Source organism: Panthera uncia (assembly GCF_023721935.1).
Source record: "Panthera uncia isolate 11264 chromosome C1 unlocalized genomic scaffold, Puncia_PCG_1.0 HiC_scaffold_4, whole genome shotgun sequence".
Lineage (NCBI taxonomy): Eukaryota > Metazoa > Chordata > Mammalia > Carnivora > Felidae > Panthera > Panthera uncia.
This window is the reverse complement of record NW_026057585.1, coordinates 66737189-66754836: the sequence shown is the minus strand read 5'-3', so window position 1 is coordinate 66754836 and position 17648 is coordinate 66737189. Positions and strand designations below refer to the sequence as shown.

The window sequence follows — 17648 nt, the reverse complement described above, 5'->3', positions numbered from 1 at the left end:
GATGGAGACACCAAACATGGGCTTGGTTGGTACTGGCATTGCGCTAGGCTTGGGGAAACAAAAGTGAATATAGTATAGGAACCAGGGTTAACTCCAAGTTAAACCAAAGCAGAGCTGGGGCTCAACCCCAGGCTTTTGATACTGGGTTCCTACTGCTACTTGCCATCACCCTGCACCGTGAGTGGATGGGAGAGAGCCTGCAAGCTGAGCAGTATTGGGCATTAGTGAACTTCAATGGTGTGATCATCACAAGGTCACATCGGCTCGATGGAGGCAGCTCGCTTGTCAGGAAAGATTGCTAATTTCTTGTCATACTTAGAACATAACTATTTCCAAGCTATAATCCTAGGCAGCCCTTTCAGTTCTCTTAAGAGGTTAAGTTTTCAGCTGAGGAAACTAAGACACAGGGGGGAACTGATTTACAAGAAATCACAACGAGCGTCAGTCCAGGGATCAGCTTGCCAGTCTCAGTGTTTCATTTGTTCACACTTCATTTACTGAGCTCCTACTGTGTGCCATTCCCTGTGGTAGGCAATGAGGATGTGGAGATGAATCAGATAAGGTCAGACCAGTGCCTGAGGCAGACACACAGCAGATGATTTTAGACCACGACAAGACGATGGGGCCAGTCAGGCACTGGAAGGCACCTGGGACCTGCTGAGTCACATTCCAACAAGTATAGTGGAATCAGAGGTTGGGCACCTATTTGGTGGGGCAGGGCCACATCCCCAGGAAGGCCTCTTCCTCAGGGAGACCTCCCAAATGGAGATCCATTATTTCAGAAAGCAAGCAGACTAAAGGCTACCTCCAACTGTCTAAAAATAAGTGGCTGTTTAAGTGAATTAGTCATGAGTCGGCCAGGCAAGGAAGGCAGCTCTGCTCCAGCAGAACAAGGCCCACACTAGAGCCAGGGTGGTATGGGTTTGAACTCTCTAGCTCTAACCTGGCTGATCACTTAATCTCGCTGAGTCCTGCCACCTTGACCTCCAAAGCGTACCCTAAATCTGGCTTTTTTTCCTACTCCCACTGCTATAACCTTAGTCCACGGCACCATCATCTCCATCCGAGACTACTGCACGAGTGTCCTAACTGAGCTCCCATTTGGTCACTCCACAATCTGCCCTTCTCCTATGGATAGAATAGATCCAAGCTGCTTAATGTGGCTTTTTTGGCCCTTGAGAATGGCTCTCACCCACCTCACTGACCTCGCTCTCCCCTCACTCATGGCTCCGTGGCTGTCCGGAGCTGCCTCGTCCCTGGAGTGTGCTGGCCTTTGTGCCTCTTTACTCTGCCTGTTTTGCCGCCCCTGAGACCTCCACAGGGCTGCCTCCTCCACCCCTAGTTCTCAGCCTCCTCAAGCAGGCCTGCTCCAACACACCTAACACAGCCCGCTCTGTCCTGCCGTAACATGTAATGATGCTTCACTGCCTTCCTTCATCAGTACCTGAAACTATCTGACATATATGTTGTCTGTCGCAGAACCTGGCGTGGGGTCTGCTCAAAATGTACATGTTGATGGAATCTACTTTCTTTGCTGAAACATGGCAGCTGGACACTTAGAGACCAGTAGTCAGGAGCATGGCTTCTGAGGCCCATGCAGTGACCCCCTTCCCCAGGAATCCTTCCTTGATTTTCTAGCTAGGGGGTCTCCTTCCCTCCTGAGATCTTTCTCAGCATGTCATCTACCCTTCTCTCATGCTAGCAACTTGGACTGTGCTTGTGTCCACGGCTCATCTCCCGTTAAACATGAGCTCCTCTGGGACAAGGTCCTACCTGCTCTTGTGTTCCGTGCCCGGCCTGGGGCCTGGCATGGAGAGGCTTCAGTGTCTGCTGAACTAAACTGTGTCTAGTACATTCCACAGAGTATAGGACAGCATCTCAGCCATTGCGTTTGTACTGCAGTGACCTACCTCTGACAATGCTTAGTTTGTGAGGCGAGAGGGGTGGCTTAGGGACTGCATCTTTCTTTTTTTTTGTGGCAACTCCTGTGACGCTTCTGTTCTTCAGAACATCTGTTCCCCAAATCATGACTGCCAAGTTCTTTGTGTACTTGGAATCTCCTTGGGTTACTTGTAGCTGGTGCCATTTCTCCTCATCAACCCAAATCCCGCTTCCCAGATGGACCTGAAAGAGATAAGAACACAAGCACCTGTGTAGTCGGACAGGCTGGCAGTTGGAAACTTTTCTTTTCCTTTAAAAGACACTGCTGCACACCCATAAGAGGTTCATTCCATAAACATCATGTTAACTATCTTTAAGGGAAATAATAATCATTTACCGAATCCCTATAATGCACCAGGCCTTATTCGAGTGCATTATACCCACTCTCTCAAATCTTTGTGGCAACCCTGGAAGGAAGGTGTTGGGATACTATTTTCATTTCCGATGGAAAACCCGGGTTGAGAGAGGTGAAGCCAGTTGCCAAAAGTCACTCAACTATTATGTTACAGGGTTGGGATTCTAAACATACTCATGTTATAACAGGGCCACTTGGAGCCCAAGCAAATCTCAGAACGTGTACGTTTCACTTCCTTCTCTGTTACACTTTAGAAAGACTTCTCTCCCTTTGCTGTGAACATGCTGGGGCACAAATCCCAGCATAGTGGTTCCCAACAGTGGCACACGCGGGGGTCGTCTAGAGCTGTAAAAATCGCTGGTGCCTGGGCCCCATTCCCAGGGATTCTGAATTATTACTCTGGGTGGGACCTGGGTACAGGGGTAGATGAAAGTTCCCTAAGTAATTCCAATGTACAGCCGAGTTTGAAAACCACTGCCAGTTGGAGCCGGGAGGACAGCCACCAGACTCCACCATTAACTGGAGTGTGTTTGTGCAAGTCCTTTCCTACCTCTAGCTTCAGTTTCCCATGAACTAAACTGGGAGAGTGGGATTTCATCTCTAAGTTCCTTCTGGCTCAGAACACCTATGATTTTGATAAATTAAATACAACCACAGTGTCCTCGGTCTGATTCTGTTCTGATGGAACAGAACACGGCCTAGCGCTCCCTGGAAGGGAAGGTCTCAGAAGGTTTCAGGGCAGAGTCGGTAAATGTAAGACGACTCAGAACGATCTAGCAATAAGCTATAGGCTTTCAAATTTTTTCTCTTTTCTGGCTCTTTTAACAACTCAAAAACCATTTGCTAATCATTAAAAAATGGAGTTTTGACTTCGACACTGCCATTTATGTTGTGTTTCTCCTGAGTCTGTGGAGGGTGGAAATGGCCTCTGTGGAGAAGGAGGGGAGGCAGCTGCTAATGAGCTGAACTTTCTAAGGGTAATGAAAGAGCTCTGCCCAAAGTCCTTGTCTTCAGAAAGAACTGTAGGTCAAAAACATCATGTGGTCAGGAGACCTCTTGGGAGAGGTCCTGGCCTGAGAGATCGCACACACACCCACACTGATGGCAGACTGGCAAGAACTACCATTCAAAGATGGCTGAAGATCTTTCTACTGAAGACTGGCTTGGAAAAGAAGGTAGGTACACACAGATGGGAAGACAGGTCAGTCAGCAACACTTCTTCCTTCACCAATTACTGAGGTTTTTCAGCCATCCAAAACGGAAAACAAAATAGCCCAGCAACACAGCCCACTCACGGATGTCAGCAAGTAACCAATCCACCTGGCCTCATCTGCCTTCACTTCCTTTTGCTCACAAGATCATTCAGATCCCTGCAGGCCTGGTATCAGGTAACCAGATCCACCTGGTCTTCCTGTGCTGCAAATTTCAGTGCCGCAAATCTGTTCATATGGCTCAGGAAGATAAGCAACCCTGGAAGTGAGATGTGCTGCCCGGGGCCAGCTGGGCAACACTGATCCAAGGTCAAGTCTGGCCTTTCCTCTGCAGTCTGAACCGCAGGTGGGCAGTCTGTGTGCCAGATCAGGCATGCTGGGGACAAGTTTCCTGCTGCTCCCTGCTGGGCCCCAAGTCACCTCCCTCTGATGACACTCTGAAGCTACCTCACAAGCTTCCTGAGATAAGGGGGAAACAAGGAATTTGAATTAGATTGAATTCAGAATTAGAAAACCTTAGAATGGAAGACAGCGTTCGTTTTTCAAAGATTTCTGCTCTTTTCCACCCTGGGCCTTGCTTTCCTATAATCTTTTATTATTCTTAAAAGAGAGGTGACAGTCATTTTAGCCCATGTTCTGCTAGAGAAGGGGGACACTAATATTTTTTGAGTACCTATAATGAACCAGGTATCGTACCCTCAATTTATCTAATCCTCATAATGACCTTAAGAGATGGAAATAGGTAGCAGTTATTATTCCCACTTTACAGACATGAATAGAGATTCAGAAGGACTAAATTACTTTCCGTGAGACATACCAGCAGTAAATTTTGGAGTCAAGATTCAGACCCAAATCTGTATGGCTCTAGAGCCCAAGTTCCCCAGGCCTTCTGCTGCTGCCAGTGTCACGGTGGTGCCAACGTGGTGGACACATAGCCTATCTAACATATCTATATTCCATGAGGTTTCTTTTTGAGTTTTCCTCTGTGCTGGCCCAGCCACTTCCCCTGCCGGCACTCACTGCAGGTCACTACGGCAGACAGGGAAACCAGAAGAAGCCATGGGCTGGCCTTTCTGCCTCTGGTCCCTGCTCCCTTCAACTCACCCTATAAACACTGCCGGATTAGTCTCCCTAAAACACAGCTTTCCTTCTTTGACTAGATTACTTCCACAGTCTTTCAACTCCGTGTTTCTGTGTGAACACTCTGGAATCTTGAATGGCTCCCTCTTTCCTATCACATCAATCTAACCTCCCCAGTCATCTTTAGAGGCCCTCCAGAATCCTCTTTCCATTCAACTTGCTAGCCTTTAGTCTCCTGCTATGGCCATCATGATGAAGCTTGCAAACTCCCGCATTTCCTTCTACTTTCAGTATGTGGTAACAGAAAAGGGGGTGCTGGAGTCTTCAGCCCTAGGTGGCAATCGGCTAGTCACTTTACCTGAGTCTCACTTTTCTCAGATGGACAACAGGCAGAACACCACCTAACTCACAGAGCTGTTCTGAGGATTATATGACATAACATGAATAAAACGTCAGGAGGACAGCACACCCCCAACCCACCCCCCAGCTATGTCTCCACTGATGCCTTTCCCCTGTCCAGAAATGAATGCCTTCACCTATGTCTTCTTAAGCCTGCTAATCTTCCAAGCCCCAGTCCCAAATCCAGGAAACATTCTTTAACTCTCCACAGCTAAGTTCTATCCCCCTCTGAATTTCTAGCCTTCTGTGAGCCTTCACCACCTGATTCAGTCCTTCACAGTACATCTCCATGGGGACACATTGAGGCTTTGCCTCTTTGGTCCCGTTCAAAATGATCAGGACTAGTCTGAACACAAAGCAGGAGAAACAGAAGGGCATATTTAATATGTTTTAATGGCACAGGCTTTCAGTTCTGATGAGCTGCTTTTCCTTAGAGAAGAAAATATTTTCTGACACGAACTTGAGTACAAGGCCAGTTTTACAGCACAGAAAGAAATGGCTCTGGGTAAGACCAATCACAGGTATATGTTGGGACAAGGGCTCCCGAGGTCAGCAAAATAAGGGTCACCCGGAACAATGCCCAGTTTTCAGAGATGGAGCAGAATAGACTGGAAAGAGCACTGGCCTGGGAACCAGGAGATCTGCCTTCCAGTCCCTACCGGTTTGTTTCTAGCCTGTTCTATAATTACAGAGGAGCCCTTCTCTGGATGTGCTTCCCCAACTATGCCATTCATAAATTAGACTATGTAAACTTTAATAGTCTTTGCAGCTCTAGGATTCAATGAGGTTTTGAAATAAAGAAAAGCAATGAACTTTATCAAAATCAGAAAGTAACTTTTGCAGCAAGCCCTATTATACACATAAACCATTGTTAACTATTTGACCATAATGTTAGCCTTATGTGTCAAGGGAGGTTTTAAAAATATGGCATCTGGCAGGATGGGACTTGATCAAAAAATGGCTTTGTGAAATGTTTTGTAGGACAAAACTAGTTTCCTACTAGGAAGTGGATCCCATTCTAATGCTCTAGGCTTTGCGGAGATTAAGGCTTTTGTTCATGCAGGCAGAGAGAAGAGAGGGTCAGAAAGGATAGCAGAGCCAAGAACAATGAGGACGAGGGAATGTTGCTCTGGGAAACTGCCATCCATTTCTAGTCTGTCCACTTCCTTTCCTCTCCCTTCATAAATTTCTCTGTCGAGCTTCAAATTAGTTGCAAACAAAAGTCAGGTTAGTTTTACAGCAACACGTTGGCAACAACCGATGAAAAAACAAAACTGGCAATTTCAAGATTTGTTGTGCAACTCCCAGGGAAACATTAAGTGAGGTTTGAGATACCCATTTTCTGGAAATGGAAAAATGATACCTTTGCAAAAGAGGCCCCCAGAATGCTCAGAAACTATCCATCAGTTTTCAAAGGAAGAGAGAAATAGTGTTCTCTTGGAAGCTACTTTAAGAAAAAGTCTCTAGTCACCGTACAGTGCCGTCGTCACTAAAAAGGAATCAACAAACACAGAATGGTCCTTTCTTTTCTTTATCTTCAATTGGGTAAGATTCACCCAACTTAGATACACAGCTGGAGTGACTACAGGCCCATGGAGAGCATGAATCCATCCCTCCTTGCACAGATCGGGGCACTGAGGCCCAGCAAAGAGAAAGATCCACCCAAGCAAAGTTACACAGAAAGGACAGAGACAGAGCTATGCTCAGCATTCGTGTTCCCGACTGCCTATTTCCACTCTGGCATGCCACCTCTCCCCTGCAAAGCGGACTTTTAAAGCCTGTTGGCTGGAGCAAGTCAAGACAGAATGGGCGGATGACCTGGCCCATCAGTTCTGCCTCTGCAGGGGAGGAAGTGCTCAGTGGGAGATGAGGGAATGGCAGCATATCCAAGAGAGCCCTAAAGACTAACAGGTTTCATTTCCTCAGCTGACAATATTTGCTTTTTGCCTCAATCTGGCCAGTTGCAAGGATATATCTGGACAAACCCAAATAAAACAACCTTTTCTTTCTCATCAGCCCACTGGGGAACAATACTGGATAAACAGAGACCTTCTGAAGCACGAGGCAAGAAAAACAGACTGACACAGATGATTCTTTGGGGAGAATGAGAGGTGATGTCTGTATTGTATGCCAGGGTGGCAGAAATATAACACTAAAACTGAATTTGACCAGTGCCTAGACAAAGGGCTCCAATATACTTCTTCCAAGATGAATCCATTTGGATATCAGAAGGATGTTAGAACGTTTTCTCCCTGCCCAGCTGCTGTGACACGTGACTTTAAGACTTCCAAAGGCTATTCCATTAGTTTTCACCCCTGTACTAATAGAATTAATAATGCTTAAGTTTTCTTTCATGACTTTTTTTTTTCAATAGCCTTACAAGAAAATCTGAGAAGTTATATGTGGTCCTAGGACTGTGGCCTAACCACTGTTTGAATATACAGCTTGGAAACAGCTTAGGGACAAGGAGCGCTTCTCATTTACCAGTTTATCCTTGGCATCTAGCACAGGGCTTAGAACATATAGATACTTCGCGAATGGTGAACAGATACATATTGAGTTGTTCTCTGTCATTCAGAGATTTTATTTCTGGTACACCTTATAAATTTTATGTGTCTGGTTTTTATAGGAGGGTAGGACAAGTTTCATCAAACCACCCTGCCTTTTTAAATCTTTCTCACTACTAAGCTATTTTAAAACGTCAGTTTAGTTTTATACTTGCTTTGGCCCAGTATTTAAAAAAAAAAAGGGAAGAGAAAAAGAACAAGTCCCAGTTTAGCTCCACTAGTTACAACACAAGAACTCTGGAAATAGTTACTGAGGCCCGGGCCAGGAGGCCAAGTGGCCACGCTGTGTCTCAGGAAGCTCCCACCAAACTCTCCATCGTCACTCTGACTAACAAACACTTGCAGGGAATGGATATTGAGCTTGAAACACTACCTTGCCATTGTCTAGGATATACTTGTCCATGACAGGTGCAGGAGCGGGGTAATAGGACGACGTATTTGCTTCCTCACTGAAAGTGCTCCGTAACTCCGGCTCGGGCTCGAGACATTCTGACTTTACTTTTTCCAAGTCAATGGCGGGACCTAGGCAGTTAAGAAAAGAGATCTGTCTAGAACTCCAAGGACAATAAAAGGCAAATATTTTTAACTACGCATCTATCAGCACACAGTGGCACAAAATAAATATGCTGGTTTATTTTTTCCGTTGGACTACACTTAAACCCAGGCTTGAAAATAATATGAGATATGAACGTCACAAGGGAAAAGGTAGGAAATTGGAAGACAAGAATGAACAAGACTCTAAGTATGAATGAGAAGTGGTCTTTGAGGGTGTCATTGTCTGAATGGAAATGCAGGGGAATCAACTTCCTGGTCAGAAAAAGAGGTCCTGTTAAGACTGGGGTGCACAAGGGGTGGCAATCGCTGCAATATGCAAAGTGTGTATTTGCTAAAACCCCACTTCTGCAGCCTGCAGTGGAGCGGGCCACAGCCTAAGAACAGAGGTTAGGAAAGCAGTGGGGACAAATGCAAAGGCCTCCCTCTCCCTAAGACCTAGTATCTACCTAGACAGGAGCATTTCAACCAAGAAATTAAAATACAATACAGATTAAGCTTCTGATTGCCTGATCTAGCAGCTACCCTGATTTCTATTTTAATGCAATCAACACAAATTACGCGCAGTTTAAACAGTGAAAGGAAGCTAGATAAATGGTGGTGGTTTCTAAGGGGAGTATTTTTTCTTCTCCATTAAGCTTTTAAAAATGATGGACTATTTTTTAAATCACCTATTGTGTCTTGATTACCAAAGGGCAGAGAAACAGGATGAAAGTGAGTAAATAAGGCTGAATGACTTGATTAACTTTTGCAGGAGAGCAACTCCAAAGGCCAACGGAGAGCTCAGTACCCTGGAAATGTTCCCGACACAAACATTTCTTGAGCTGTCTGGGATCTGGGAGTTAGCTACTGCTATAGTGGGTCCCCCTGGGCTATGCCTATACCTGAAGTAACCAATGAATTTCATGGTCCAATCTTCCCTTATCCTAACTATGTGGATCGCCTGATAAGGAGCTCTTTATACACTAAATTACAATCTGCTTCCAATTCTATGCTCAACTGCCACACCCCAGACTTTGGCTGGTGGTAGAGAAGGTATTGGTGATTTTGTTACTAAAATTCCTCATGACAGGGCTTCCCAGAACAAGAATATCATTCCTGAGTTGCTGGCAGCTACCATCTGCAAGACAGAATCTCTGTAGTCTCTAAGGATGCAAGCATAAGCCTTGTACAAAGCAGAATGCAACATGGCTGGGAAGCAAAAGAGTGCTGATGAAAAAAAAATGGTTCATCATGGTAGAGCAAGGTTAGGTCCTATGCCTGGCTCTGCTGTTTTAATTGTGTGACCGCAGGTGAGTGAATTGTAGATGCAGACATTGGCAGAGTGAAGGACAGACAGCATCAGAAGTGTGCTGAGGGCATCTCCTAACACTGTGTGATGTATGTAGGGGCTGGGCCCGGGTCCCACTCTTCTCTTTGCCCCTAGCACCTGGCACTGAGTACCTAGTCTCTGAATGTTTGCTAAATGAATTAAAGAATGACAACAATGAATGAATACTTCTACAGTTTCAGAAGCAGATGCCAAAGTCTCTCTTCTCTCTGTGTGAGATCTCAGGTTGAATTTCTGAGATACAAACTCAAGTGGAGCATTTGATCTTTTCTGAGATCAGGGCAGAGGTAATTACTCCAGTTTCCCCTAAAGGGCATGGCCCAGTTGGCATCTGAAGTCCCTTCCTGCTCTGACATTCAGCAACAGGAAAAGGGGATGGGCTGAGAAGATGAGGTCCCTGTAGCCACTGGCTCACAGGTCATCTTTGGCAAGATTGTGCCCCTACTCTAAAGTCTCTTTCTCCTTCTAGGAGAGGAAGATGTTGGACAAGAGAATGACTCCAGTTCAGCTCTGACTTTAGTCCGGTTCTCCCCCACCCATCTCCACAATGGCTGCCAAAGAGATCTCCTTGAAACCGTGTCCTTCCTTGCTTAGCACCTTCCTTCCTAGTTACCCTCAAAATTAGGTCATACGTTGTAGCCTCCATAAGGCCCAGAACAACCAGCCTCCTCTCTACCCCTGGTGCTCAATTCTTGTTCTCACCTGATACTCACCTCTGCAGAGGGGCCATATGCCATGCTGTCCCGGCCTCTATGCCTTGGAAGTCTCGGCCTTGCATAATGCCACCTCATCTGCCTGCCAAGAATGGAGCTTAGGGGTCCCCTCTGTGAGGCCTTGCTCTGATCACCACCAGGTAGGGGGAGTCTCTACTTTGTAAATACTTCCAGCAAATTCTGTCTGCAATCATCTGCCAATCTGTTGTCCACATTAGACTGTGAAGCTCTTTGGGGGCAAAGTTTTATTCTCTGTGCAGTCTTGGCAGCCAGAGCACTGGCTGGCACATTGCAGGCTCTCAGTAAATTCTTCGTGACAGGAGGGGAGAGAGTTGGGGGTGGAGGGGTGGGCAGGGACTTAAACAGGCCAGGGCAAAGGTTCTGAAACAAAATCCTGCTGCCGAGTTGAGGTGCTTGGGGGTACAGGCTAGGGTGGGTGGGAGCCGTTCTTAAACTACTGTGACCTTTTGGCAGCCCACAAAGTAGAACTTAGGTCTGTCAAGTAGAAATTGGAAACTGCTGACAGAATGGACGATTCCGATGGCTACAGAGGGACATATAAGGGACATGAGGACCGAGGGTTGAGAGATGCTTCTCTGGCTCCATCCTCTGCTGCCTCCTTGCCACATCCCCACCCCAACCTCCCAGTCAGACTCCACTCCAAAGTGCCAGCCTGGCCTTCCCCACGCATACACCATTCCTTCCAGCTTCCCAGTCTGTGCTTGTGTCGCTCCTGCTGTCAGATCAGTCTACCCCACAGATGCCCACCTAGCTGCACTCCACCCGGACCTCAAGGCCTGACTCAAATGCCACCTCCTCCATCTCTTCAAAAGGAGAAAGCCATTCTCTCTACCTGTTGGCTTGGAATTTGGAGTCAAAGAGCCTGGAGTTTAAATTCTGGATTCCCCATTTACTGTTTAGGTGAGTTGTAAGCTTCCTCAGGTGGGTGAGCTCTGTCCCCGTGTGGACTCCCCGCCCCATATAATCAGATGCTCTCAGCTGTTTCTAGGCATGTTCCCCCCACTAGATGGTGAGGCTTGAGGCCAGGCAGGGACTGTGTCTTCTTATTTCAGAGACCAGGGCTCAGCAGTGTCTGGTTCACGTTCTACCCTCAACAGGTAATTTCCACATTAATGATTACTTAACCTTCCTGGCCCTGTGGCCTCACTTGAAAGAAGCAATGACAACAGAGACCTGGCGAGACTGAAGATTCAGTGAGTTGACCATATATATGAAATGATTACGCCAGAGTCTGGTGCGGACTGGGTACTCGGTAAACAGTGCTCACCCCTGCTCCACCTCCTTCATACACAAGTTATTCCCGGGTGCTTCAGTTAGCCCACCACTAAACCATGGCCTTGGTGCACAGAGTCCGTCCTGGCACTCCACGGCACACCCACGCTCCCTCGGGCTCATGCTGATCTCCTCAGGGACTGCTGCACTGGGATCTTCTGGCTCCCAGGGAAAACTATTTCCTCCCATTGTCCGTCAGCACCGTGGAGCATCCGGAGGCTGCCAGGTGTCAGTACTGTCTCTGCAGCTGCCCCGTCTTCAGTACTGTACACAGAAGGTACCTGGCTCCTCAGCCTCAGCCCGGAGGGCAGACCAGCCAAAGGCACATCTTGGAAGGGGTTCCTCAAGGGAACTGGGGGTAAATCACAGCTGCATAACCTCAGACAAATCACCTCACCTCTCTGTGCCTCAGCTTTCCTACCTGCAAAATGTGGATTACCAATAGCCACCATGCAAGCTGATAATGCCTCTGGAAGAGTCCAGCACCGAGGCAGGCACAAAACAGAGGATCAGGAAATGGCAGATAAACAAAAGAATGAATCCGGGAGTAAAGCAGGGTGTTCCGTATTACAGAATCCAAGAGAAAAGGAACAAAAAAAAAGCATATGATTTCTTTGGGGAGAAGAGGGAGGGCCTCTAGTGCTTTTAATTTAAGGGAGGGGGGAGAAAAACATTTCATTGCAAATTTTAGTCGGTTCTACTACCGATGTTGGCAATTTACATCTCATTACAACAAATGCCTCAGATTGCTGTTTTGCTTTTAAAAATTTCTGAGGCATTGTTCTCCTTCAAACACATGTGACCAAATTAGCCACAATAATAAGCACTTGTGCTAAGAGACAGCATTGTACGATCTGGTGCAGATATTTTAAGTAACAAAGGAACTTTTTTCACTTTGTGGGAAGAGTAGGAATTAAAAAGAAAAAAAAAGGCCTTTTGATCTACTTCAGGTTTATTTTGGGGAAAATACACCTTCCATGAAGAGAAGCCTCTCAGCTGGGTAAGGGAAGCTTTTACAAAAGCATAAAAGGTAGTACTTGTCTTTTCATTCAGTCATTCAGGAACCCATTCAGTATGCAATCCCTGAACGCATACCCAGATCTGGGCCCTGTAAGGCACTGGGGACCCAGAGAAAATACAGCATGCCCCAATTCTGGAGAAGTTGAGAATTTTACATGTGAAACTCCATTTCTTTGCATACAAATAGCTGTGATTTGACAGACAAGCACTGGATTTAGTTAGAAAACCAGGTGCAAGTCCAGGTTCTGTTATTTATTTGACCTCTTTAAGCCCCAGGGGCCTCTTCCATAAAATGGGAATCATGGCACAGAGAAAGCGGCTTGATAAACATTGGCACAACGAATAAATGAAATTATATCTTTCTGGTTTTGTCTGGCTTAAATTAGACTAATGCTGTTCTTCTTGAAAACTTTCTAAAAAGTTAATGCTTGTGTGACTTCCAGGAGGTTCAGAAGTCATCCATTTCTTCAAAATATGTGTATATGTTTGAACAGTAAATACCATTTCTGAGTAACAGATGGGCTAAAAATATTAGACTTTTCTTAAAACATATTTAATCCTTCCATTTACTTCTGCCAGTGAACAGGAAGTGTCTCTGCTACAGGTATGATTCCAGTTTCTTCCTAAATGCAAAGTCAATCAAGTCAAAATTCTTACATGCATTTGGAACACCTACTGTGGCACAGAGGTACACTGGATTGGGTAGAAGAAAGAGGATTCCACTCTGTTTAAAGACTAAGCATGGGAAGAGCTATGCAACAGTGAAGGAGGTGCACAAGAGCCTTGGAAAGAGGCAGGGGACATGGTCCAGAGCTGGGCAGGTGGATCCCTATGGGCCCTATCATTTTTTTCACGAAAGGTATCGGCCACTTTCACCTGCTATTGTCACTACACATCTGGGTTTTTTTGCCCCATATTTATGCTTCCAGTGACGGTGGGGACATATCTGGTCTCATTCCTTCAGTGAGAATCTACTAAGCACCTACTAAGTGCCAGTACTAGGCTAGATGGCCCTGATTGGCTCACAGCCCAGTGGTGACAAAAGACAGGCAACAGGTCACCACCCATGTGGTTGACAAGGGTAAGGATAAAGACTTGGGAACAAAAGCAAAGGAAGGGATGCTCCATCTGGAGGATGCTAGGAGGGCTTCAGAAAGACAGCCACATACTTGTGTGCTGGGGTCTGGAGGATGGATGGGCAGGAACTCATTGGGAGCAAAGGGCTGGGCAAGGAGTTATCCCCATCCAGTGAAGGCAAGTGGCACATAATCAAGGCTCCCTGACCAGCCAGGAAGTTGGCAGCCTAACGATCTGCACAAGTCCACCAGTCTGGGGAGGGAAAGGTCACTACTGACTTGGTGACCCTGGGAAGCTTCAGGGAAGAGGTGAGCTCTGGCTGGAGCACTGATGTGTGACGAGGTCTGGGGAAGGTGGAGGGGCAGTCAGGCAGGGGATGGGATCACAGTAAACAGTGGCTCTTTGGGTCCTTCTCCCCCTCACTCCTGATTTTCCCAATGCCTTCTGTGAGTGAGGGTTGGAGCAGGCTTTGCTGGGCAGAGGCAGGAGAAGCTGGTAGAGCCTTCAATACCAGATTGGCAAGTCCCTGCAGCTCACATGGATGTCCCTACAGTGGGGTCTCCTCCTTGGGAGTCAGAACCACAGAGCAGCAGAGCTGGGAAGGACCTGTGAGCATCCCCTCACCATGGGGCAGAAACTCAGCAAGGCATGGCAGGAGAGGGCCCAGGTTCCCAGTCATGGGGGTCCCACTCTGAGGAACTGCAGATGCCTATTTTAAATGACTTATTTGCTTATCTCTGCGAACCTGACCAACGCCTACTGAACGTCTTCTTTGTTATATGCCTTATGCCAAAATCTCTTTTTAAAAAAAATCTCTGCAGTATTTTTCACACTGATGTCAAGTAATTATTTGTTTCATATCCCCCTAGCTAGATGGCAACTCCAAGGTCAGCCATGGACCTTGGCTCACTGCTATCTCCCCAGCACCCAGTACAATGTCTCTGGCGCACATCAGTCATTGAACATGTGTTGAATGAAAGAATTTAATCCTCATGGAAGTCCTGAAAAACAGATCTTATTATCTCTGTAGAGGCTCAGAGTGGTAAAATAATTTGCCAAAAGTTGCACAGGGGGTGAGTACTCCAATTCTGGGCTGTTAGCTCCAAAGACCTGCTCTTTCCACTACTCTACACCTCCTCAGCTAACTGCACTTTTCAGATTTCACAGGCTTGTCACGTAATACCCATTCTGTGAGACCCTCAGTTCATCTCTGACCTTCCTGGGGCATGGGGGAGCAGTCTGTGAAGAACTCCATGGGGGGCAGGATGAGGGAGTGTCCCCAGGATTCATCTCACCCCCCAGGAGCTCTGCGCCTATCTTCCGCCAGCTGGTGGGGCAGTCAAAACTGGGTTGGTTCTTCATCTGTGGTTCTACCACTTCCTTCTCCACCCAACCATCTGGGCCCAGATAAGCATCCAAACGGCAGGAATGTGCAGAACAGCATGAGTCTGCCCTGCCAGACATGCACTCCTTCCTATCTACCTCTTCACTGTGCGGTCCAGACAGAACCTACTTGAGAGAGCCAGCTTCTCTCATTAATGCCAAGTTTTTGTTCAGGCTGTCCTGTTGCCTGAGGTACTGTTCTCTTCCTCTTCCTTTGGGTGAACCTAACTAGTTCCTCATCTGGGGGCCTTCCCCAGCCACCTATAGTACCCCTGCCCCCGTCATCTCCTGAGCCTTCCTCTATATCTTCTCCCAGTGCCTGGAGAGCCCGGGAGCACAGCAAGGCTCACACTGGATTCTACCCATCTGCTGATGAGACTGTGACTTTTTAAGGCAGTTCCAGGGTCTTAGCTATTTGATTTCCCTGTGCCCAGCATAGGGCCTGGAACAAAGGAAGAGTCTAATAAATGTTCTTGTACAAATATGTGTCCCTACAGTCAGAACCATCCAATAATGGAATGGGCTGCACTGGAAGGCAGTGAGTGAGCTTCCTGTGTCTAGAGGGATGTTCCAGGAGGCAAGGAGGCTACACAAGGCTTCCTGTCCCATGTAGGAGGGTGCACTAAGTGAATTCTGGGACTCCCTACAGGACTAGGGTGCTGCAACTTTAAGAATTACCTCCAACCAAACTCAGCTGCCTGGAACAGTAATGGAGAGAGAGTATGGCCAGACTCTGGGCCCTGTAGAACCCCGGTGACCAGAATGATTCCATTCATCCATCTTGGCTCAATATTAACCTTCTGCTGCTTCATTATGATGAATTTGTTCAGATTCCATATTGCCTAGGCATGTCCTGGTCCCTCTCTAGTCCTCAGTTTTCCCATCCACAAGATGGGGGTGAAGGGTTGGACTGGGCTCTCATTTAAAGAGATAATTTCTATAAAAACTACTTCCATCCAATAGCTCAAGGGTTCATTAGTCCCAGAATCCACTGCAGCACACAAGGAGGTCTAATCATGAAGGCAGGAGTGACATGGCCTCTGTAGAAACACAGGGTCTGGGTGCCTGTGGGCTCAGCCTACCTGGTGGATGGAAAAGGGAGATAGGCCTCAATCTGAAAGCTGGTTTCACCATCTACTGGTTGTGTAGCCTCAGGAAAGCTACTTAATCTCTCTGAGCCTACTCTTCGGGCCTCAGTTGATGATCCTATCTACTGCAGAGGCTGTTTTAAATATGACAAGCACCTAATGTCAAGCCCAAAGCAGATGTTCAGAGAGGCAAGCTCTTGTCTGTAAGTAGCCCTTTCCTACCTCCATTTCCTCTGATTGGCAAATCCAGCAGGGAACAAGCCTGCCACACAGCCACACCAAAGGCAATGACCATCAGGCAAAGCCTTGTTCTAAGAGGAAAGCACATTCCTATTCTGGCAGTGGAGAAAAGTCCAGCAGCTCCTACGTGTTCTGGCTCCCCAAGCAGGTAACAGAGGGACAGCCTGGACTTATCTCTCAGCCCCCCAGAAAAATGAACTCCAGGGAGAAAAAGGAGGGTTATGAAGTGTCCTGCCACTCTGAAATCTGTTCTTAAAACAATCTGGGAGGAATTGTGGATAATCTTTCAGTCAGTGGTGCAAAAGGCCCTTCAAAGTAGAGAAGATAACCTATATCTTTAAGAGAAACAATTCCAGTTCTCACTGCTAGATCTTTTCCTGTTATCCAAGTTGAGGAGGCACAGGGCACAGTGGTTTTGGCCCCGCTCCACCACTCACTGAGGCAGCTGGCAGCTTGCGGATCTCCTATGGATCCACCTTTGCAATGGGGATACACAAACCCATCCTCGTCGGCCTCCCTCAGTACCCAACTTCTGTGAGTGTTCCTGCTTATTGGCGAGAACACACTGAGGCTGAAGGAGGTGGAAAAGTGTCCTGAGATGAACAGGCCCCAGAAGGAGAGCCCTGGCAAAGGGGAAACTGAGCCATGAAGTGCCCATCTGAAGGATTGAGGGGGTCAAAAGGAGTGGTTGAGGACCGGGGATGGGAAGATGGAATTCTGCCTAGGAAAAGTGAGTGGAGGGAGAATTATATAAACTACACACCAGTGAGCTTGAGATCAAGGCCAGGCAAAGTTGTAAAATGGACTATTCAAATATGATTTTGGAGGACTTACAAGAGGCAGTAGCAATCTCCAGGAGACAACCGTACCTGTGTTCTGCTGCAGGACAATGAAGAGTCTATGATATGCCAAGCATCATACAAACATTATCCCATATGTATCCTCAAATGATCCTACATCATATATGCTGGACCCACTGAGCACTGACTATGTGCTAGCCCCTGGACACAGGTCTTAACATGCATTTGCTCATTTAATCCTCATAAGAACCATAATGGTTACTATTACCATTGACTCTGCTTTACAGATGAGGAAACTAAGGCCCAGAAAGTTAAGTAACTTGCCCAAGGTAACAAATCAGACCATGGAAAAGCCAGGGTTCAAAACCCCAGTATTCCAGACCTCTGGGCCCATGCAGGCTTTTAATGACCAAATTGGCTCTCCTGGTATGTGGTAGGCATTAAGATATCCATCTCAAAGAGGAGAAAACAGAGGCTGAGAAAGGCTCAGTCATTTACTTGAAGTTGCATGGGTACTGAACCAGAGAGCTGAGATTCAAACCCAAGTAATATCTGTTGCCAAAGCCCAGGCTGCCTCCAGCACAGGGGTAAGGCCAGCA

At 46.9% G+C, this 17648-nt stretch overlaps 1 protein-coding gene across 11 annotated transcripts in view; it reads right to left on the bottom strand.

Moving 5' to 3' along the window:
* BEND5 (BEN domain containing 5) overlaps window positions 1-17648 on the bottom strand; it is a 1448520-nt gene that overhangs the window by 213359 nt on the left and 1217513 nt on the right. For 8 of the 11 annotated variants that reach the window (XR_007455035.1, XM_049618593.1, XM_049618590.1 and 5 more), the window contains 2 exons: window positions 7927-8075; window positions 1911-2124 (listed from right to left, as the gene is read on the bottom strand). The exons of the other annotated variants lie outside the window; for them this stretch is intronic. Coding sequence is in view for 7 of the 8 variants with exons in the window: in XM_049618593.1 (XP_049474550.1) it covers window positions 1911-2124; window positions 7927-8075 (363 nt within the window). In the remaining variant the exon portion in view is untranslated. The remainder of the gene's footprint in view (window positions 1-1910; window positions 2125-7926; window positions 8076-17648) is intronic. 11 annotated transcript variants of the gene reach the window in all.